Source organism: Podarcis tiliguerta (assembly GCF_965153285.1).
Source record: "Podarcis tiliguerta genome assembly, chromosome: 4".
Taxonomy (NCBI): Eukaryota; Metazoa; Chordata; class Lepidosauria; order Squamata; family Lacertidae; genus Podarcis; species Podarcis tiliguerta.
This window is the reverse complement of record NC_139537.1, coordinates 26,136,798-26,159,316: the sequence shown is the minus strand read 5'-3', so window position 1 is coordinate 26,159,316 and position 22,519 is coordinate 26,136,798. Positions and strand designations below refer to the sequence as shown.

At 43.1% G+C, this 22,519-nt stretch overlaps 1 protein-coding gene across 1 annotated transcript; it reads right to left on the bottom strand.

The window, feature by feature from the left end:
* Positions 1-1,372: 1,372 nt before the first annotated feature.
* On the bottom strand, positions 1,373-17,500 carry MEDAG (mesenteric estrogen dependent adipogenesis). Its single transcript, XM_083437225.1, has 5 exons — positions 16,355-17,500; positions 7,901-8,010; positions 6,261-6,373; positions 5,093-5,378; positions 1,373-3,803 (listed from the first exon to the last, which is right to left on the bottom strand). Exons 1-5 carry the CDS (start codon positions 16,639-16,641, stop codon positions 3,670-3,672), a joined length of 930 nt encoding a protein of 309 aa, XP_083293351.1. The 5' UTR covers positions 16,642-17,500; the 3' UTR covers positions 1,373-3,669.
* Positions 17,501-22,519: the final 5,019 nt, after the last annotated feature.

Genomic DNA, 22,519 nt, shown 5'->3' with positions numbered 1-22,519 from the left:
AAAGTATAAGCTCAAGCTTCTGTATTCTTTTCTTGCAGCATGCAAAGCTGCCACACATCTGTTTTGGCAACAGCCCACTGGTTTGGTGCAGAGCTGCAGGGACAGGGCTGTTGTATGGCCAGTTGTATGAGACATGGTTGCCCCTTCCTAGTCAAACCTAGACATCATCATGGAACCATGGACTGAAGGCTCTATTCTATGCTCTATTCCTTTGCTGCTGGGCTTGTACATTGCTCCTGGAACCTGTACTTTTCACCTGGCTTCTTTTGGGGCTCCTCTGCACCAGCCCTAACCACTTTCAGGCTGAATTTTCTCTTAAGTTGTTCCATGTGGGTGGGATGGGGAACAATATCACTCAAGTTGTTTGGATCCAAAGAACTACTTTGTGCATAGATTTACAGTTGCTAACACAGGGTCATATTTGAACATTGCCTTTTCATTTTGAAACACAGGGTATGCATGCACGCACACACACCCACACACCCACACACACACCCACACACACCCCAGAGCTAGCTAGCTTTTGAAAGCTGTCAGTTTCAAAAACTAAGATGTCATCTGAACTGGAGGTTTACCATTCAAGAAACAAGCCTAAAGCCCCAATGGACATGTGCAAGTAATTGTTACAACTCTGGGTTTCAGCCCATGACTTTTAGACTCGAGTTTACAGCAATTTTATTGCTCTGATTTGCTCCAGGTAACATAGCTCTTCTGGAGGAATCTGTTACTTAGGTGGACAGAGGTTCATCTTGCTTCTTCACTATACAGTCCTCAGCAAATGCTAAAGACACACCTCTTTGCCTTTGACACCTGAGATGTGTTTTTTCAGGCCCCATCCTATCCCTGTGACTTACAACAATTTATGGTAAAATTGAGAATTAAAGGCAATGAAAACAGGTAACTTGCATCCTGGGACATGCTGTTGAAGGGCCAGTAATGAATTTATCAACCATTGTCACAGTCATCCCAAGCATGGGCAAGTTCATTATATCAACTTTGTTATAGATTCACTAGCTGGAGCCAGATACAAATAGTGACACAAGAGTTGGAGCCGAGTGTCTACAGCACACAATCAGCCATACACCACTTCACCTGCATATACACATAGAATTCTACAGTGGAGTTCCTAAATACCACAGTTACCACTGGAGTTTGTCAGAATCCAATTCAGAACAGGCTGCTTTTTGTTGTTGTTGTTGCTACTGCTGAACAGCTGGGAGCGAAAATCCCTTGCTGATCTATTGCAAGTCATCCAGGGAGCCACCACCAGTAGATTCCTTCTACCTACTCCTGTCATTTCGACGAATCTTGCTTCTTAGGACTTGGTATGTGGCATGTACAGATACACTGGAACAAAAACTGAAGACACCTATTTAAAAATCTCCCTTTATTGTAAATGGAAGAAATACAAAGGCACTGAATAGGCAATAATTGAAAACACACTTTTTGGTGTGCAGATTCAATATGATAACAACAAAAGCCTGCTTTTTGGGGGGTAGAACTCATTCATAGGGTTCCTTTTTCCAAGCAAACAAGACAAAAATGATAGTTATTGAAGTCCCATACAGTACCAGTTTAAATCAGTTAGTATACACAGACAGCATTTCCATTGCTGGAAGACATTATACTTTAGCAATATAAAACTGGTTTTCAAATATCATGCTGTGGAGTGGGGGAGGAGGTAAAATATTCACCAGAGAAAGGCCTAACGCTGTCATGTTGTCCACTGCTGATTGAAAGATTGAAAAGTACACCGTTCTTAAAAAGTAGCCTGCTTTACTATGGGATGCCTCACGATAAACAGTCCTCAGTCTAAGGTCATTAACCTCCAAGGGAGAGTCTATATGTCATATATTGTATTCATTAGTTCCATTAGTGTCTGAAGGGAACAGACATTTCCCCTAATCTATATCCCAGTGCAGGTCAACCATATTACTATGAAGCCACTGCTCTGGGTGTAGTGTGATGCCCCATCTACAGAAGGTAAATAAGTGAGTCTTCCTCAGAAGGAAAGGGGCAGTTAAGCTCTTGGGTAAGTTATCAGAGTCCTTGAAACTCTAGCCAAGTGCTACTTGGACCAATTTTCAGTTTGTGGTTTTTTTGTGGTTTTTTTTTTTTTTTGGAAAAATCTTCGGGAACAATATGCGTTCCCACATCAGTAAAATCTTCAAATACAAGTGAAGAGCAAACCTGGAGATTCTCAGTCAGGCAATCGTATGCCACCTTGACAGTAAACGCGCCCACATGGTATTGAATATATAGAACCAAATGAGAAATTGAAGATGTGGTTGATACGGTCTTTGCATGATACAGAATTATGTGGACATGGTGGCCCAAGTCTGCTTGCTATGGCTGAAAGCCTACATGTTTCTCTGACGTACAGTGATTTGCTGTTTGTGTAAAATGGCTTTTGCCATCAACAGTGGGGTTGGAGAAAAGTTAAGAACATGTGAGCTCCATTTACAGCAACTGGCGAAGCTCCCGAGAAGAAAACCCTGTTGCTATGTCATCTGCTTAAGGTATGTTATGAAGGCAAGTTAAAGATGGAGTAGAAGATATATTATCCTACAGGTTAAATGACTGAACTAGGCTTTAATGTAGAAAGCAATGCACATTCCATCTGCCTCCACGTGTGACGATTTTCTTACAAGTTACTTAAAAAAACCGGTAATGCATTTATCTTCAGAACTGATGCAGCGTTTTGAAAAAGCACAACCTTTAAAACCTACCGTGATTGGCATGCTAGTGTTAAAATGTAGCATTTAATACAAAATAGCAGTATCAAAGGAATATGGCATTTTACAGAGGCTGCATCAGAACTTCAGAGACTTCCGTGATCATTACTTGAGGGAATGCAAGAAAAAAAAAAAAGTAATTTAAAAAACATAGTGCCAGATTTTCCCAGTGGATTCTTTTAAGTGCTTTGGAAGAAAAGAAATGAACAGTTTATGGTGTAGATTAGCTCTCCTTTTGGCCTAAGGGAAGATGAAGCACAAAATAAGCTATTTTGACTTGGGGAGATATAGGAAGCGTGTAATGGAGCTGAGAATAGTCTCTCAAGCATTCCGAATCGCATTTATCTAGGGTGTTTCATCTTTCCAAGCCAGAACAGAACTACAAATCTGGGCACCCACTGACTTTTGATCATCATCTAAAAGCTTTTGGGTTCAAGTATTCCCTCTGCTAGTTCTTTAAGGTCACCATTAGCCTTTTTTTTTTTTTTAAACTGCAGGAAGTGTAGCTGGATTTTATGAGCCTCAAAAGCCGTTCTGTATCCCATTAATTTTTTCCACTGGAAACAGTGCTAAGCTGGAGCAATAATGAAGCTAGCAACATACTACACAGCATTTTAGTGGCGTTTAAAAAACTTGTAATTTAAAACCACTTGAATAATCTAGATTTAAAATCACTGAAATGACTCTAGCTATATGCATTCTGACTGCAATAACAAGAAACCCCTATCCTCCAGAAAGCACATAATGTTGAAAGACAAACTCGGCAAGTACTATTTTAAGAACCAAAAGTGGCTTTTCCTGAACCAACAAACACAGCAGGAATGAAAGAGTTCCCTATTCTTCTGGGCAAAATGCAAATGAAAACAGAAGTCTTCTTTCAATAACTTCTTTCATTCTGTAATTAAGACAATTCCACTTGGGTGGATTTCTTCCTTCATGAAAACCTGATTAATGTATTTGATCCTTCTTCCGATTCCTGAGCCCCTGGAAGTGTCCAAACTACAAAAGGTGACTCCATCCAAGGTGACTGTGGTGTGAAGTTTCCATTAAACACATCGTCTACTGAAGCTGCAAGAAAGCACAAGAAGCAGAATTACAACACTGTAATCCTTTTGCCTACAAAACTGAGAAACCTTCTAATGCATATAACCTAGTAGGCAAAAAAATACCTTAGTCTGGTAATTCTGGAAGAGTCAAAACTTATTTTTAGGCCTCATCTGCACTCTGCCTTAAAAGCAGTATCACACCACTTTAAACAGTCAGGACTTCTCCCAAAGGCTCATAAAACCATAGCTCTGTAGACCTGGAAGGGACCCCAAGGGCTGCCTAGACCAACCTCCTGAAATGCGGGAATCACAACTAAAGAATCCCTGACAGGGGGCCACCCAACCTCTCTTTAAAAGCCTCCACTGAAGGAGAGTCCACCAGCTTCTGAAGGAGTCTGTTCCACTGTTGGGCAGCTCTTACTGTCAGAAGTAAAGGTAAAGGTACCCCTGCCCGTACGGGCCAGTCTTAACAGACTCTAGGGTTGTGCGCCCATCTCACTCAAGAGGCTGGGGGCCAGCGCTGTCCGAAGACACTTCCGGGTCACGTGGCCAGCGTGACATCGCTGCTCTGGTGAGCCAGAGCCGCACATGGAACGCCATTTACCTTCCCGCTAGTAAGCGGTCCCTATTTATCTACTTGCACCCGGGAGTGCTTTCGAACTGCTATGTTGGCAGGCGCTAGGACCCAACAACGGGAGCGCACCCCGCCGCGGGGATTCGAACCGCCGACCTTTCGATCGGCAAGCCCTAGGCGCTGAGGCTTTTACCCACAGCGCCACCCGCGTCCCGCGTCACCAAGGCAGAATACAGCAGTACTATTACTTCCCTTGATGTGGACACTATTATCATGGAATCAGTTGTTTGTTAAGGGTGCTGAGAGTTGTGATGTGATCCCCACTTCCCTCACACTTCCCACAGTACCCCAGATTAGTATTTGGGATTCAAACCAAACCTCCATTTTAGTACTCAAGGTTTGGGTTTCTTCAAATCAAAGGACCCAGGAGCAGTTCAATCATTGTGACCTGTGAACAGTACAGTGGTACCTCAGGTTACATACGCTTCAGGTTACAGACGCCACTAACCCAGAAATAGTGCTTCAGGTTAACTTTGCTTCAGGATGAGAACAGAAATCATGCTCCGGTGGCGCAGCAGCAGCAGGAGGCCCCATTAGCTAAAGTGGTGCTTCAGGTTAAGTACAGTTTCAGGTTAAGAACGGATCTCCAGAACGAATTAAGTACTTAACCCAAGGTACCACTGTATGTGGAGATATAGATTTTAAAAATCTCACTTAAAAACACGACACCAACTTACCCCTGGATGTAACACTAAACTTTCTGTCTGAAAAGCTGTTTGACCGCATGTTTGGTTCACTCATTTTATCCAGAAACTTTGTTATCATCTCTTTCTTCTGTGGATTGGTACTGGACAAATTCAGAACTTTCCCATTCACCGTAACTGTCCGTTTGCTGATCCCAAACCAATAAAAGAAGTCAAATAAGGCGTCGCATTTGAACTCGTAGGAAAAACTCAGGCTCTCTTTATTGACCAAATGGGCTCCAGGAGGAAAAAATTTCTTTACAACATCTTGGAAATCAAACTGTACAAAGAAAAAGTAGGTATATTACCAAATTTTGTACCTCTTATACCTCTAGTTATGAAAGCCACTTACATAAAAGTTTTGGAATCAGGTTAAGATTAATCTTACCCCAAAAGCAAACAGTGGTGCAGCTAGGTCATTTTAGACCCTGGACTTAGTAGTCTAACTGGGAGAGCCCTTTAAACAACCATGTTTTATACTATATAATTGCTTCCAAATTCCTGAAATGTTAGAGCAAAAACAAAGGAAGAGCCCTGGAGGGGGAAAACCTCTAAGCACGTGCAGCTTTGCATTTTAAACTTCCTTCAAAGCACAGCACCAGCACAGCTATAGAAATAAAATGGAATTTGCTTCTGCTGCTCTGATGCTAACCACATTTACTTGGTAATATGCACCATTTTGTTGTAGAAAAGTAATTACACTAGATTTTACAGTAAAAATAAGAAAGCATCTGTAACCACGTATGTGCCCAGTAGGCCACTCGACTGTACAATATTTTGAAAAAATAAGAAAGGATGCTGTGATGACCCAACGTGGAACCTGTTTGCTGCTACATACATCATCACCTGCACTCTGGGTAGTCATTTGGGAGCCCCTTGAGCTAAACAGCCCTTAGCTGCACCACTGAGAACCAAGTAATCTTTGTACACAACACCAGGTCAAGAAAGCTGACAAATAGCCAAGAGCGACGAATGTGATATATAATATTCAGTGTCAATGTCCTTTGGAATTTATGTGTCAGAGGAGATTCCAAGATGGTTCAGCGAACATTGCCCTTTACCCATCATAAAAAGTTTCATTTGTACCAGACACAGAGCAATCACACAGGTACAGACAGAAAGATAACAGCCATATGTAGGGCAACCTCTCTGTCTAACTCACCTGAAGTTTGTAACTTTCTCCAATCACAGAAGATATTATATTGTTCATTCCATTCTCAATCTGTCTTCTCATTTTAGGATGGCGGGTGTTCACAAGCAAAGCATATGTTTTTTCTAAGGATGGATTAGAAATTATTGTTATTTATTAAAGCCAGGCCTTACTATTGTATTTCAGATGTTGCTCTGAAACCTTTACACAAAGTTTTGCTAGAGTTCTCTTCTCTTCTGTAGACTGCTGCTGCACACCCACACACTACTAAGTTAGCAAACATGTGTGAGCATGGCACACATCTTAATATGTAAAGGGAATATTTTCTGAATCTGTGAATTTGCTTTAGGGAGGCACTGTTATGGATCACACAGTATGTATTGTACACCATCTAACATGTGTGTCATTTTCTCACGTTACTAAGTGCATCAAACATACGTCTTGTTTGCCTGCTAATCTTGTAAGATGCAAAGCAATCCTTTGATAGTTACATTTGAGTGCTGCTGCTGTTATAGATCCCATAGTCTCTTATCGTTAATTAAAAGAGTACTGCACATGGACCTCCAGTGGCTGTATACAGGAATTAAGCCACTTGAAATTACACCTTCCAGAAGGTCTCTGCTCACAGGAGAGCCTAGTTCAACACCATTTTGAGCTGTTCCCCATAGTCTCTAAATTTATTTTGGTTCGCTGCAAAAATCTGAGTTCCTATTCCTCTTTTAAAACGTTTTATTGCCATTTGAGGTTAAACTGCCTTATGTTTTAGGGAGGAGAGATATAAGTATTAAATTCAGATTCCATAGATCTGAAGAGCACACTGCTAAACTTTCCATGATTAAATACTAGACTGCAAGCAAAACCAGTGGGCTGCTTATGTCCTTTAAAGCACATTTATGCATTTGACAGGCTTTGTGAACCTCAACTTTCTCTTTAAAGTAAAGCTGTCTGGTCCAGCCTATTTAAGTGAAAGTTGAGATTCTCAAAACCCATGAAATGTACAAGAGTAGTCCTCTGATTATGCTTTGTTCCAATCTGATTTATTAATCATGACTTATTAATCATAGCAGTATCTTCTTGGAATCTATGTCGCTGGTTTTCAGAGATTAAAGGCCAGCCCCAGCCACCTTCCTTATCCTAAGATAGCCACTCTAAAACCATATCCTTGCTGGCAACAACAAGCTCAGCCCATGATCTATTTAATTGTTGTGCTCTTTAAACATTTTAACAGGCAAAAAGCCCCAGATCCAGCTTTATGTGCTTTTAAGGTATTTCAGTAAGTTTTGCAGTTCTTGTAGTCCACAGAGAGGTGGACCTAATTGAAACATCCTTATCCAACCAAATAGCAATTTGGGAAACCACCAGCGACCAAAACCGGTTCTGCCACTGTGCAAGCATAACTGTGCCACAGCAGGAGGCATGTTTCACTGATATAAAACCAAACAATATTTTTACATGCTTAAGACTACGTTATAAATCAAAGTTGCCAATCTTACAGGGATGTCGCAGCGCAGTGACAGCTTCATTTTGAAAAAGGCATCGCTGAACTGAATTTAACCATACCGGATTCAAATTCAACCATGGCTCTTTACACAGAGTTTATTTAGATCCAAAATATGCCCTTTTTTAAAAAAAAGGTTCACTCATAGGTTTACCTTTCGAAGAATTATATTTTGTTCTGACGTTGAAGAAGAATACCAATGGGCGACCCAGTATAGTCTCTCTGTAGTTTTTATAGTCATAGTGGGTGTTGAGTTCTACGTATCTGTTGGGAGAAGAAAGCTGCATTAACGTAACTTACCGGTAATTGAAAAGCAGGATACAGAAAGTTCCAGTTAAGGTAAAGGATTAAAGCAAACTTTGCAGGAAGCATAGAAATAAAATGAAACAAGTCACGATAAAATGTTTCTGTTATTCAGCCACCAAACATAGCTGTCAACTTTTCCATTTTCTTGCGAGGAATCCTATTCGGAATAAGGGAATTTCCCTTTAAAAAAGGGAAACGGTGACAGCTATGCCACCAAAGACCATTTACGTTGACAGAGAGGTGAAAACGGAGCTGTACAGAAGGACCCCACCCCACAAACAAATTTAAAGTGACTGTGAAGTAGAACCACTCTTGGTTAGGAAACTATTATTTTTGAAGCGCCCAGTATACTTAATTAGGCAGGAATTACCACATCTCCTGTTTTGAAGGCTATCCTTTTCAATGTGACTGTTTGTTAAAGCAAAAACAGCATCATAAAAAGGAGAGAGTAGGACATGTGGTTAAGGATGTGTCACCTTTTCCCTTTATGAAGCCAGGCTTCTGGTGTTTTTAACCTTCCTCTTCAACCATGAGATAGTTGAATTGGAACTTTACTTAGACCACAGTTTTCAAACCACGTACTCTGGCGTAGGTCCAGTGAAGTAAAAAGAAGGATAAGTAAAAAAACCCACCCTTTAAAAACCACAGGTTTAAACGTCTCCGGAAATTGGATCTAGTGCCTACATGCCAGGACTAAGATGCTGGTTTCTGAAGCTATGAGAGTTGGCATCCATTAATCACACATCAGGGATTACCAACCCAGAACTTGAGGGCACCACAGCCACCCCCTGGGGCTTTGTGCATTACCCCTGGGCACCAGGGGCCCTGGATGCTGGTTTGCTGACACTTGTGTATTTTTTGAAACTATTATTATTCTTAATAGGATTGGGGGGTGGCAGACACTTCGATTGCCCTTGACGGGTTTTTCTGAAGGGGGTTGTGGTTTAAACTTGTTCTGCATGTGTGATTGAGAGAGATGCACTTGGGAAGAGGGAGGGAGGGAGAGAGATGTATTTGGTGTGTGTGCAAGTTTCAGAGAAAGAGGTATGTGTGGTTGTGTTTATGTGAAGTATGTGTGTCTGTGAACACATTATATATTTTTTTCTGGTACTGGGGAATTGCCCCAGTTGTTAGACAGAAACAGTATTTGGGGTGGGGAGCAAGAGAAAATTAATATTGTGTGATTTCCACAGTCAGGACCAGCACATAACAACTGGCTTCCTACAGCAAGTTTGAGGTTGCCCAGGATGTAGGGAGCTGCAACGACTGTCCTCTCCCTAATGTAGTGCTATGCCACAGCCCCATGGCAGCCATGTTACATTCTACCATGCTCCCCACTGCAGCCATTTTGTGTTATATACCACAAGCTCCATGACAGCCATTTTGTGACAGGTGCCCAAAGCACTTCCTCAGAATTTGAAACTGATGCAAAAAGGTTTGCAACTCGTGCATGAAGCAGATACGAAGTCCCGTTCATGGTTTTAAACTTTAAAAACAAACAAACACTTTTAGGTTACAGACATCAAAGGAGGTTTGATTGATCGATTGATCTGTTTGTGCACCAAGTTGGCTTGATGAGCCTGACCAAACTAGTTTAACCAGGGTTATTTGGTTATAAGGAATCCTTTCTTTCTTTCTAAAAGAGATAAACACATTTAAGCCTCTTGCATTCCACTGTGCTCACAGGGCAGGGAGCAGCTGAATGCAAGGACATGTTAGCTTTCGCTAGAATGCTTAGTGATCAGTCTGTACATTATTAAGCACAAACCATGGAAGCCCCATATGGGAAAATGCATTAGCCCCACAGAAGTCAAGCAGAATTATTTAAAATTCCAATACCCTGGGGCTCAGCTTTATTTCAGTCAAACGTTTAAGCCTGCTTGGATAGATCCATGTGGTTGCCTTCTATGGAAACTGTGGTTTACAGTCATTTTATTATTTAATAAGTCCCCAAACAGGAATAAAGATAGTGTAGACTTTGGGGGGGGGGGGGAGTGAGTGAGAGAGAGAGAGAGAGAGAGAGAGAGAGAGAGAGAGAGAGAGAGAGGTGGGAGGCAGAGGGAGAGATGGTAACAAAAACAAAAAGCAACCTTTTTCTGCTTTGTATGTTAAATACGGAATACAGTACACCATTACTGCTGCTTCTGTAAACACATCATCACATTTGTTAAGGCAAAGTGGTTTGTTTTTTCCCAGGCAGGCCAATTTTACTCAATTTCACACCATATAAGCTGCTAATCCTGCATGGGTTCAGCTATTTGGAGGAATATATTCCTCTTAATGGCTCGCCATACAATATAGACACATCTCCCTAGCTACAGTTTAAAACTAAAATTGTTAATGCATTGGAAGTACAGAGACGGTACAACAGAACAAGCCAGATTCATTTCCCCACTTCAGCTTATAATGTGGTTGTTGGACTGTGTAAGGTGGTAATGCAGGATACCAGTCAGACACAGGAAAAGTTGGATGGGTGGTACAGTAAGGAAACACACATTCTCCCATGAGTCAGTGTTCTGGCTGAACCACAGTCATGCTGTTTATCCCCCTGAAAGTGATTAATTTGAAATCTGCTGGATACAAGTTAGTCGGTGCAAAAATTGTACTCCATTTCTTAAATGCCAATTGCAAGGCACTGGAAAAGACGCAAGTCATTACGTTCTTTTGAAAACATCATCTACCAAGACAAATGGGCCTAATTTTCCACCGCTGAAAATCAGCATAGCTGGTAACCAAGCAGATGTTTCTAACCACCATTTCATTTTAATTTATGCTTGTCTTTGAAAATATTTGCCCATATAATATACGTATACCAGAATATTAAATCTTTCAGAGTTGGTAAAAAGGTAAAGAACCCCTGACAGTTAAGTCCAGTCGCAAACGACTCTGGGGTTGCAGCGCTCATCTCGCTTTACTGGCCGAGGGAGCAGACATTTGTCTGCAGTTTTCCAGGTCATGTGGCCAGCATGACTAAGCCACTTCTGGCGAACCCAGAGCAGCGCACGGAAACACCGTTTACCTTTCCACCACAGTGGTACCTATTTAGCTACTTGCACTTATTGATGTGCTTTTAAACAGCTAGGTTGGCAGGAGCTGGGACACAGCAACGGGAGTTCACCCCGTCACGGGGATTCGAACCGCCAACCTTCTGATCGGCAAGCCCTAGGCTCAGTGGCTTAGACCACAGCACCACTCGTGTCCCTTTCAGAGTTGGTAGCTCATGTCTAGTTGGATTTTGTAAAGAAGAACTTATAGCAAATTCTGTCATAAAATGCATATTTATAAAGTGTCGCTTTTCATACCCACACCATCCCTTGAACTTTGAATTTATTGTTATTCACGCTTTTATACTGTATTGTATGCTGTTTTTTGTTGTATCACAATTAAATGTTTTAAATTTGTTGTTAGCTGCCTTGAGCCCGGTTTTCTGAATTGAGAAGGGCGGGGTATAAATAAAAAAAATATTATTATTACTCTTATTGTTTTATATATATTTTTAAAGGATTTTGACAGATTGGCCCTCTTCCACACCTAATTATTCTCCCCCCTCTTCCCAGTGCACCAATGCAAGTATTTAAATTGGTGAAAAGGCAGGAGGGGCATTACTGTATATCACCCATGTAGACCAGTGGAAAATCCTGGAGGTACAAATATCAATGAGCTGTGGGACACACAGCAGTTATAGCCACTCAGAAAAAGGATAAATGGCTGCTTTTAGGTGTCAATATACACATTCCTGACATCGTCCAGAAATGGCTAGAAAGATTAAATTTGGGGCACCTCTGGACAGGGGACTCAAGAGCATATTGCAGCTTTAAGCTTGGCACGATTAAAGTGCTTTGTTGTCTTAGTGGAACAAAACCACTTAATTTTTTAAAATGGAACTTTGTGTGGTTTGGATAGTTGAAATCCACTGAGAATTGTGGGATGAACAAATTGTCAATGGAAAGACCTGCAAACACTCCACAAGCAAGTTGGAATGAACGCTCAATGAAGTCTGGACGATAAAGACTAAAAGCTTTGAGTCTGAATGCCAACAAACAGGTCATCTGGAAAAGCCCCTGGGATTTTTTTTAGTACTGAGCTTGGGGCAGATGGGGGGGGGGGACAGAAAGAATTGTACCATACTGGTACTTGCCTCCTCCCCTGTAAAAGGAATTTAGGGCATTCAAACTGGATAGCAATCCCTACAGAAAGCTTTGGGATTCCTAAACATGGAATGAATAACCAAATTTGGGATAATAAAGAAATGCATAACTATTTCGCCTTTAGATTCTAAACACTGGAAAACTGTCACTTAAACTCACTGCCACAAATTGAAAGAGTTTTAGCCAAGCCTAGCAACCATCAGTTTTAAATAACCGCTCAGATTCATTTTCTCAATAATGTAATGTTAACTGAGCCAGACCCTCTAGAGACATTCCAAATAGTGTCTCACACCCAGCCAGTCTTTTTCTGTTCTTGTATACAGTAACACTGCAGAGTGCCCAAGTGCTCAGATCACAAGGCAAAAGTTGCAGCTGAAGATTCCCAAAGGCTATGATGCATTCTTTTCTTTGCCGTCCGGATTTTCAGCAAGAACAGTTTCACAGAGCCAGGTTTTAGCAAAGGAAGAGTTTCATCCCCGCAACATTGGTTTTAGAGAGGCCAAATCTTTGCATTGTAGGCCTGACAAAACAAAAGAACCAAACAGGATTTCAACTTGTTCTTTTAAACAAACAACTAAAGTAAATAAGAATAAAAGGATAAGCTGCCACACCCTGTAGTTTTCATTGAACGAGAACAAGTATAAATAACAAAGAGGTTACACATAAGAGAAGGTAGTTGCCCCACAATAAGGAAATAATTTTTTTTTTTAAGCCTCTAATTGAGGAAAGCAACAATATGAAAAAATTATGAACTTAGCCTATGTGGCAGCATGCCCACCACTGCATGCCCTTGAGGAAGGGGCTGTAGTTATTTGGTGCTTCATAAGCAGAAAGGCCCCAAGGTTTAATCCCTTTCAGACATCAATCTGAAACACTGGGAGCCACTGCTAGTCAGTGTATGCAATACTGAGCAAGATAGTCTGACTCTATATAGGGCAGCTTCCTCTGTTCATATGCCTATTTCTTCAGGCTGCAAGGCCCTCTCCATCTGCTCGGATGGGACAAAGTGTCCTAAGCTCATAGAATTGTAGAGTTGGAAGGAAGCATGATATGGAGTCTCCCATTTCAGAGTTGCTTCCCTGAAATGATCACAGAATTGTACAGCAGAGTTGGAAGGGAACCCGGCAATCACCCCCTGCAATGCAGGAATATGCAGCTGTCCCAAACGGGGATCGAACCTGCAAACTTGGTGTTATCAGCACCACACTCTAACCAACTGAGCTACTGTCACAGAAGGAAAAAGCTGGTCCCTGAAATGTCCCATGTTTTTCCTCTTACCTCCTCATTCCCTTTCTTCTTATGTGTCATGTCTCTTAGACATGAGGCTTCCTTTGATGACAGCTTGGAAACTATAACTAGGGCAGAATTCAGCAGCCAGATTATGAACTGGGACTAGAAAGTCTGAGCACATGACATCAATCCTGGCCCGACAGCACTGGCTACTGACTAGTTTCTGGACTCAATTCAAAGAGCTGGTTTCAACCTATAAAGTCTTATGTGGCTCATGATACCTAAAGGACCATCTCTCCCCATATGAACCAACCCAGACCTTGTGGTCTTCATCAGAGGCCTTCTTCCATGTACCTCACCTGAGGGTGACTAAACAAGAAAGGGCCTTTTCTGTAGGGTGCATTCACCGGCCCAGCCCAAATGCAAACAGCTCTTCCCAGGGTAATATGCCTGGTGTCATTATATCAGTTTTTTAGGTGCCAGGCTACGACTTTCCCCCCCACTCAGGCCTTGGTAACTAGGCTTCCATGGTGATGACCAGCTTAGATGCTGCCAAGAAGTTCAGAAACAAGGCATGAAAGATATTACTATTACTGTAGGGTTGGCCTTCTGAACCCTGTTGTCAAGTTAGCACTGGAAAATCCCGAAGCAGTAGGGGGCAGAGAAACATGCAGACTGAGATCTGCAAGACCTCTGGTGGTCTGTAGTGGCTCAGCAAGTGTTTTTGACTCAGCAGCTTAACAGAAACAGCTGAAACAACAAAGAGGGGGAAAAAGGGTCCTCTACAATAACTGGCCTTGTGCTAATCCCTTCTCTGTCTGCTTTGGTGTTTTCAGATCAAGGAAAGAAATCCCTGGGCTCAACATGTGTTCAGAGGCATCCTGTTCCTTAGATTTTCTTTTTAATGTTCAGCAGAAACCAAGTTAAAAAGGAAAAACTTAAAGGGAGTGAAGCACTGTAGCCTTGGAGGGGTTGTGGGTGGCTGAAGGGATCTCTAGGTCCTGGGAGACAGCCGATGATAGTATCAGAACTTGGTCTCTCCCGAAAACTCAGGAGAAATGCCCCTTTCCCTCAGTTCTAAGGCCACATTCGCACCCACCTACATTTAAACCACTATGATACCGCTTTAAATGGTCATAGGTAAAGGTAAAGGTACCCCTGCCCGTAATGGCCAGTCTTCACAGACTCTAGGGTTGTGCGCCCATCTCACTTAAGAGGCCGGGGGCCAGCGCTGTCTGGAGACACTTCCGGGTCACGTGGCCAGTGTGACATCGCTGCTCTGGCGAGCCAGAGCCGCACACGGAAACGCCGTTTACCTTCCCGCTAGTAAGCGGTCCCTATTTATCTACTTGCACCCGGGAGTGCTTTCGAACTGCTAGGTTGGCAGGCGCTGTGACCAAACAACAGGAGCGCACCCCGCCGCGGGGATTCGAACCGCCGACCTTTCGATCGGCAAGCCCTAGGCGCTGAGGCTTTTACCCACAGCGCCACCCGCGTCCCTTAAATGGTCATGGCTCCCCATAAATAATTATGGGCCCTGGTTGCTAAGAGCTGTTAGAAGACCCCTACTAAAGTCCCCTCCCTGAGTTCCCTGCAAAGAGGAATTGATTGATTGGCTGTGAAGGAACATGGGTCTCCTAACAACTCTCAGCACCTTTAACAAACTACAGCTCCCAGGATTCTTTGGGGGAAAGGCATGACTGTTTAAAGTGGTAGCAAAATGCACATATGCATGGGGTGAATGGGGCCTAAATTTATGTCCTCCTGAAATTTCCCATTTGGTTCCAGTTGGTGAACCTTGAGAGTTCTAGTATGAAAAACCAAGCCTGATGTCTTTTCTAATGCACCCCACAGTGGAAAAGTGGTGGTGTCCAGTTAACCACTAATGGACCCTTTAGATCCCCAAAGCCTGAAGTCCCTTGGATACTCTTTTCCAAGACACTGCCTGGCATTCACGCTTATCCAATACCTTCTCAATACTTCCTTTTTGACCTGCCCACCTTTGTATGATGACACACCTTTAGTAATTGCCATTATCAGTCTTCATATGCTCAGGCTGGGAGCAGGAAAAGGAAAGGCATATTCCTCATGCTCAGATGCACTCATTTATTAACATTTCACATGTTCCAGAGCTAAGCCATCGATCTGAAAAAATTCCATCCAGAGAAAAGAGAGCAAAGGAGCTTCAAATACCCAGTTAGGTGACAATAAGAGAAAGATGGAAAATGAAGTTGGTACAGGAGTAAGCTACTACGGTTGTTTGAAAGAGCAGGTAGTAAAAGATGGCTATCTATATAAAACCCTCTAAGCAGTTTCCATAACCCCTGGGCTAGGGCTTAATGGGGAATGGCCCTCCCAGCTAAGTGATAAGAGTATCTGCTTTACATGCAGAAGACCCCTGCCTGAAACCCTGGGGAGCAGCTGCCAGTCAGTGTCAACAACATGGAGCTAGATGGACAAATGCTCTTGACTTGGTATAAGGCAGCTTCCTACCAACCCACACCTATTTCATCTCCTTCCAGCCCATTTTCACAACAAACCAACCAGGTCAGCACACACACCCCCAAAGACTACTTACTGTACTGCTATAGTTTCATAGCACCCGCTATAAATCCAGAGCTTTTATACTTTTCATCTAGATTCCGGCAACCTCACAAAGTACCAATCCTGCTTCTGGTCTAAGATGAGCTATAGGGGTTTAGACCTGCAAATAAGTCTTTATTCTCGCTCCCTCCCCGCAAGGGCTCCAGTGCCTTTGCTAGCCCTCATGGCATGTAACAATTCAACAGGTGTAGTTTCCCAGCTAGCAGGGCGGAGGATCTGCTAGACTCGCTGGAGGCATCACACCCACTGCCCCAAAATGATGCTAGGAGAACTGGGTGCCTCCCCCCCCATCAGGGAATGAGAAGGAGGTGAAGTTCTACCTCTTGAAGTAGTCGGTGAGCTTGCAATGGTACTGCCCGTCCACGTGGACGGAGCCGTCGCTGATCACCGTGAAGCCGCCTCCCAGCCGCCGGCTCGGCGGGCTCCGCACGGTCAAGGCGCCCCCCGACAGCTGGAAGGAATCCGGCTGCAGCAGCGCCAGCTGTTGCAGAGGCAGCACAGCCATCTCGCAGTTGCACGTCCGCAGGCTCTGCAGCTCCCCCGACGAGACCGAGGTCAAGCTGGGCCGGACCGAGCTGCACGAGTCGGACCCACTCCAGACGGCCATGGCGGCTGAGGGGCAGCAAACGGAGGGGCGAGAGCAGCAGCAGCAGCGACGGGCTGTGCAATACACTGCTAGCAAGCGGCGTCCGCGCGGGCGAGAAAAGCGCTTCGGCGCAGCTCCGCCTCCGAGCCGCCGGGGAGCGAAAGGGAGGCGGAGCAAAGGGCCGACGGCAGCGGTTGACGCCTCCTTGCTTCAGGAGGGGGCAAAATCTGCAGAGTTTAGGCGGCCTTGGCCTGCAAACTTGGCCTACCAAAGCAGCGGTGAGCAATCGGCTGTCCGCTTTCTCCGCCCTCTCCGTCTTATTCCCCGTCGGGGAGTCACGGACTCCAATGTGGCCTTTGGAAGCCGGCAGCGGCGCGCTTCTTATGTTATTATTGCCTGCAGCAGCACAACTGGACGCCTTCCTCTGCCCCACTCCCCAGCTGCAATAAAACATGTCTCTTCTTTGTGGGTCTCTGCAGCCACAGGCGTTGTTGGCGCACTCCTCCATTGCCTCTTAAACAAGCTGTAGCTTGGGGGCCCCCAAAAAATTTAAAGGGAAAAAAACCGGGATGTACATTTCCAAAAGATAAGATAAAAAACAAATAAAATAAAACCAACATACAGCAACAGTGGCAAATGGCTTTAGATACCTGTTAGGTCCATAAATTACCATATAGCATATATTCAACAAAAAACAGCAACAATTTGTTGTTGACAAAGGACAGCTGGACATATAAAGGGCCACATTACCTTCAGTAGCTTAGGACCTCATCAAACCTAAATCCAGCCCTGCTCCTGAGACAGACGGGTGCCAAATATATTTATTTATACCCTGCCTCTTTTCCCCTAACAGGACTCAAGGCAGCTTGCAGATAAAAAGAACTGCTAGAAACATGGAAAAAACAATTAAACACTGGTAGAACTGAAACCATATGCATGCACAACATCTGTTAAAACCACACAAGAATTACAGTAAAAACAGCACAGCGCCTTTCATTAAAAGCAGTTGGTTCCCAAAAGCCTGTTAGAGCAGGAAAGTTGTTACCTGCTGGTTCCTTCTGGGTCAAAGTAGGTTGCATGACTGCACCATGCGCTGCGTGCAGTCTTGTGCTGCATGTGAGTTTACTCACGCATGCATGTGTGCCAGATCACATTGACATGTGCATTATAGTACAGTCCATACATGCCTACTCAGAATGGAGGCATATTGCATTCCTGGGTGAGTGAAGAGGACCTCAGGCTTCAAGAGTGCAACACCAAGGGTTCACATGTTTGAACAGGTCACCACCATTAATGGGAAGGGCCATAGCTCAGTGGTATAGATTTTGCTCACAGAAGGTCCCTAGTTCATTCACCGGCATCTCTAGGTAGGGCTGGGAAAGGACCGTAAACAGCACTGTACTGAGCTAGATGGACCAAAGGTCTGACTCTGTAAGGCAGATGCCTATGTTCCTGTGTGATCATCTCAAATTCTTTCCCATCTGCCTTTGCTCATCTCTCAGCAAGCTTGGTGGAATCTTTTGCAAACTGGCAACTGAGATCCACAGACTGTATTAATTATCCGGGAGTGACAATACTTTGGAGCTACAACTCAATCCCTGGATTCGATGGAGATGCATTGGCGTAATTGGCCCAAGGTTTTAATAATATACAGTGTGCTTTTTCCTGGGAGAAAGCCCCATTTAATTCAGTGGGGCTTGCTTCTAAATAAATGGGCCTAGAAAGCTGTAATCCTGTACAATACTTAACTTGCAAGTTGGTAGTGAGTCAACGGGACTTAATGTCTAAATCACCATGCATTGAATGAGGCTGGAGGACAAGTTGTTTAGAGAGATTTGGCTGACATAGCTTGTCCTGCAAAGGTGAAATAAGTTACACCCTGCTGCAGTTTCTTCTAGGTGCACGCACGACACAAATCTGCACAAACTTTGATTATGCTGATCTACAAGTCCCTTTTCACCAGTCAATACTATCCACCCATGATATCCAGCAACCAGAGATCAATACAACCAAAGCCACAACTGGAAGGCAGGGAAATGCCCCATGCGCAAATCAAATAACTCCAGAAAGCTGGCCAAGCCACCACTTTTGGTTTGTCAAAAAAGAGGAAATGCCTCACCCAAAAGAGGACACAGATTTATTTACAGTCTGCACATGCTACTTTTTATGCATAGAAGTTTGTTTGGAAATATTTGCAATAACATTAATAGAAATACGATTACCGGTAATTGCCCCGTAGGTGGAAAGTTAACCAGGTGCCTGCTTCCCTTGCTGTTCAGGTGCTAACAATTGATGGGAAATTCAAGTCCCTTGGTGCTGCTATTGCTATGTTTAGGTTCTTCATTTTAAAAGTGGACTGAGACTGGACAGCAGCTCTTTCAAAGAGAGGATGCCTTCAAACAGAGTTCTGTCCTCTGTAAAGTAGGGCACATTGGCACCCTAATTATATTAAGCACACAAAAGATATTCAAAAAAAAAATCTGTCTATTAGCTGGGAATGTACAACTTAAGCTTGATAGATGTAACATGTTTTCTTTAAAAAGTCTAAGAGTTTATAGCACAACAGCCATCACTCTTTCTGAGTTCCAGATGGGACAAGCAACTTATGTCCTTATGTCTCACCTGGAAGCTGCCCAGAGATAGTTTGCAGCTGTAGCCTGATAGAATGGAAACTGCTAGGTGAAAGGGAGGGAGAAGCCTGGTGGAGCTGACTTCTCAGCAGAGTTGTTAGCTTGCCTTCTCCTGCTTCCCTTCTAACCCTCTCTGCAACCTGATGGAATAGCTGCTGCAAGATTTACTCTTTAACACTCGTTTGTGTGTGTGCTTTTGCACCAGACCCACCTCCTATACTCTAAATTAAAATCTGCTTTTTAAAAAAGCTGCTTCTATTTTAGTGTATTCATCATACGTTGCATGCCACCCAGAAATCCACATTGCATATAAATGTTTTAATAAAAGCATTTTTTATGTATAAGAGTCTGATCCGTTCTATAATAAAATTGTAGATAGAAGGGAAGAACCCTGAATGCTTTTGTGAGCTCCTTGAAAAAAAGGGGCTTGGATAAACTAGTTCTTCCTGTATCTTAGTAAAAAAAAAATTCAACCAAAAAGGGGAAAAGAAAAGGCTGGATAAAAATAGACTAAACAAAAATTTCACAATCATTACAGGAATCACTGTGTCAAACATTTGTATCATGGGAGTCTTATGAAAGCATTTGCTACGGTTCCAGAGTTGTTTTGACAGTTCGTAGAACATTTGTTGCAAAACTCTCAGGATGCAGAATAAGAAGTTTATTTTAGTGAGACCTCAGCTTGTCTTCAGTTACTGCAAATTGGAATAGCATGTCCCAGAAATGAGGGGCCCTTTTGGTATTATAGCTATAGAAATTTGTTCACACTCTCCCTCTGATATGAATTACCGCAGATACATTTGCAGCAGAACTGATCTCACCTTTCTGGCTGAGATCCATTTACGGACGAAACATTCACATATGTGACCAGATTGAACTGAAATAGTTTCCATTTGAGATAACATGCTCCAAAGGCAGAAACCTTGAGAAATCCTAGATCAGTGGTACAGGTTTGATCTCTCTAATTTTTGTGTGTGTGCATTTGAAATAGGAATATTCAGTCCAAGTCCTATCAATTTGTTTTAAAACAAGGCAGAGAAAACACAAGCACTGAAGCGATGGTTCTGTCTTACATGCATCTAATTGTGCATCTGTAACAGAAGGTTGTCGCCATTTGGAAGTGGAAGCAAGTTTTTCAATGAAAATGCAGAATTCTGAAGCCGTTTCACATACAGAATCCAGACCTGTACAGAGAAAAATATCCTAAGATTAAAAAAAAAGAGAGAGAGAGAGTTGTAGCACACATTTATTGTGGCACATGGCTGAACTGTCTTGTGGCAATGAAGGCAAATGGATAGGCTAATAAAATTCCGCTCAAATTAAGGTGAAATATATGCCATGGGCTTCAAATATACTGTACAAACAATGTTCTTGCGTTTCTGCCATCCTACTGATGCTGTGACCTCGGAGTCTCAGTGCACACTAAGGGCCAGATGATTTTGTTGGCTTTGTCCTACTGTAGCATCTCATGTAGAGAAAGCTTTCTCCAATTAATAACTCCTTCTCACACATCAAAACAACAAGAGGCCTTGAGGAAGACTCTCTCTCTCGTGTGTGTGTGTGTGTGTGTATAGATCACTATATTATATCATCCTTGTATTGTTACACCCACCCCGATCTCAGCTGTGAGAGATTTTAGGGGTCTCAGTACAATCTTAGGTTTGGTTTCCTTGGAATGAAAGTTGCTGCAGAACTGATGTCTTCTGTCACACAAGGTTTGTTTTCACTTGTACTAGTACTCCGTTAAGTTTATAGGGAGCTTTCTAACGCCGCAACTCTGGATCACAAGGGAGCCCATCCTCTTCAGTAGAAATTCTGTCTGAGAAAAGTTTAAGACAACAACCTGGGTTTTTTCCACCATGGAAATTCTTGCATGGGGCGAGTCTGCTAGAGCTTATGTTAGTTTAACCTACTTGGAGACCTGTCATTTAAATGAATGCTCATCTGGCAGATCCTTGATTGTGGTTTATGGCAGATGTTGAGTAAGAAGAATGATGTTATAGCAGGGAAGGGTAAGGTTATTTACACCAAACATTCAAACCACAGGGATGGAGAAAGTGGAGAAATTCTCCAGAACTAAGCTTTGTCAAAACAGGAGGCAAAAAATGATTGGAAGTGGAGGGAAAGCTGGTTTTACTCATGTTCCCTCCATCCTGCAGGAGTTAGTCACCATGGAGACTTGCTTATTTTCTCTCAGAGTGACTCACAAAATGAGCTTGCAACATTGCAAAGAATTTAGATTAGCGATACTTTGCAAAGAAGCCTTGGTGTTTTAGAACATGATATATATATGTTTATTCTGCTACAATATTGGGTGGCACCAATGGGGGGGACGACGACAGGAAGGGCATGCATTCTCCAAAACCAAAAGCTCAGCCCCTTCCCCCTTGTTTCAGCGATCTTAATTCGGGAGACAACTAACCCACCTAGAAATATACTTTGTCCCTTCTGTGCCTCCCCCCCACTCCACCAATCCCCCCCCCCCGTGCTGCCACTGGAAAACAAGTGCTATTTTATATTCCTTTTTGCACAACACTTTGAACATTCTTTGATTCAAAAGTGGTTTGTAAGTGTTGTGAACAAACAAAATTTGAGAACCAGCCGATGTGCTCACATGGATAATAAAACACTACAAGGCTCAAGCAAACAGAATGCATTTGGGTCTCCACTTAGGTACAGTGGTACCTCGGGTTAAGAACTTAATTCGTTCTGGAGGTCCGTTCTTAACCTGAAACTGTTCTTAACCTGAGGTACCACTTTAACTAATGGGGCCTCCCACTGCCGCCACACCACCACCACGCGATTTCTGTTCTCATCCTGAAGCAAAGTTCTTAACCCGAGGTACTATTTCTGGGTTAGCGGAGTCTGTAACCTGAAGAGTCTGTAACCTGAGGTACCACTGTATTTGAATATACAGATAATTACTTCATCCAGAACAGTGAAGGAACTGCCTTCAGCCATGGAACCAGTACTTTAAAACAACAAGCATAACACATACATCTTTTGAAAAGCGATGATTGCAGCCTTCTTCAGGTGTTCAGTGCAAATGCATGAAGAGAGTCACAGGGCTGTACACAAAAACCCTCTCCCTGCTGGAGAACATCCTGCACTGAGTAGGAAAAGGGCTTGTAAAGGCATTCAGCTGAAAATGCTTTCAAGTCTCCTTGTCCTTTTAGACAAGAGTCTCTCCCAGCCCTGCCTCGGGAGTCGGGATGCTGGGAATTAATGTAGATGCTCTTATCGCTGAGCTACAGACCTCCCCCAAGTAA

Excerpts from the sequence above, each read along its gene's own strand:
- MEDAG (XM_083437225.1), bottom strand. The coding sequence starts at position 16,641 with ATGGCCGTCTGGAGTGGGTCCGACTCGTGCAGCTCGGTCCGGCCCAGC. Across the intron at positions 8,011-16,354 it reads CTCACCGACTACTTCAAGAG|ATACGTAGAACTCAACACCC; the intron begins GTAGAACTTCAC and ends TTCTCCCAACAG. Across the intron at positions 6,374-7,900 it reads AAAATATAATTCTTCGAAAG|AAAAAACATATGCTTTGCTT; the intron begins GTAAACCTATGA and ends ATCCATCCTTAG.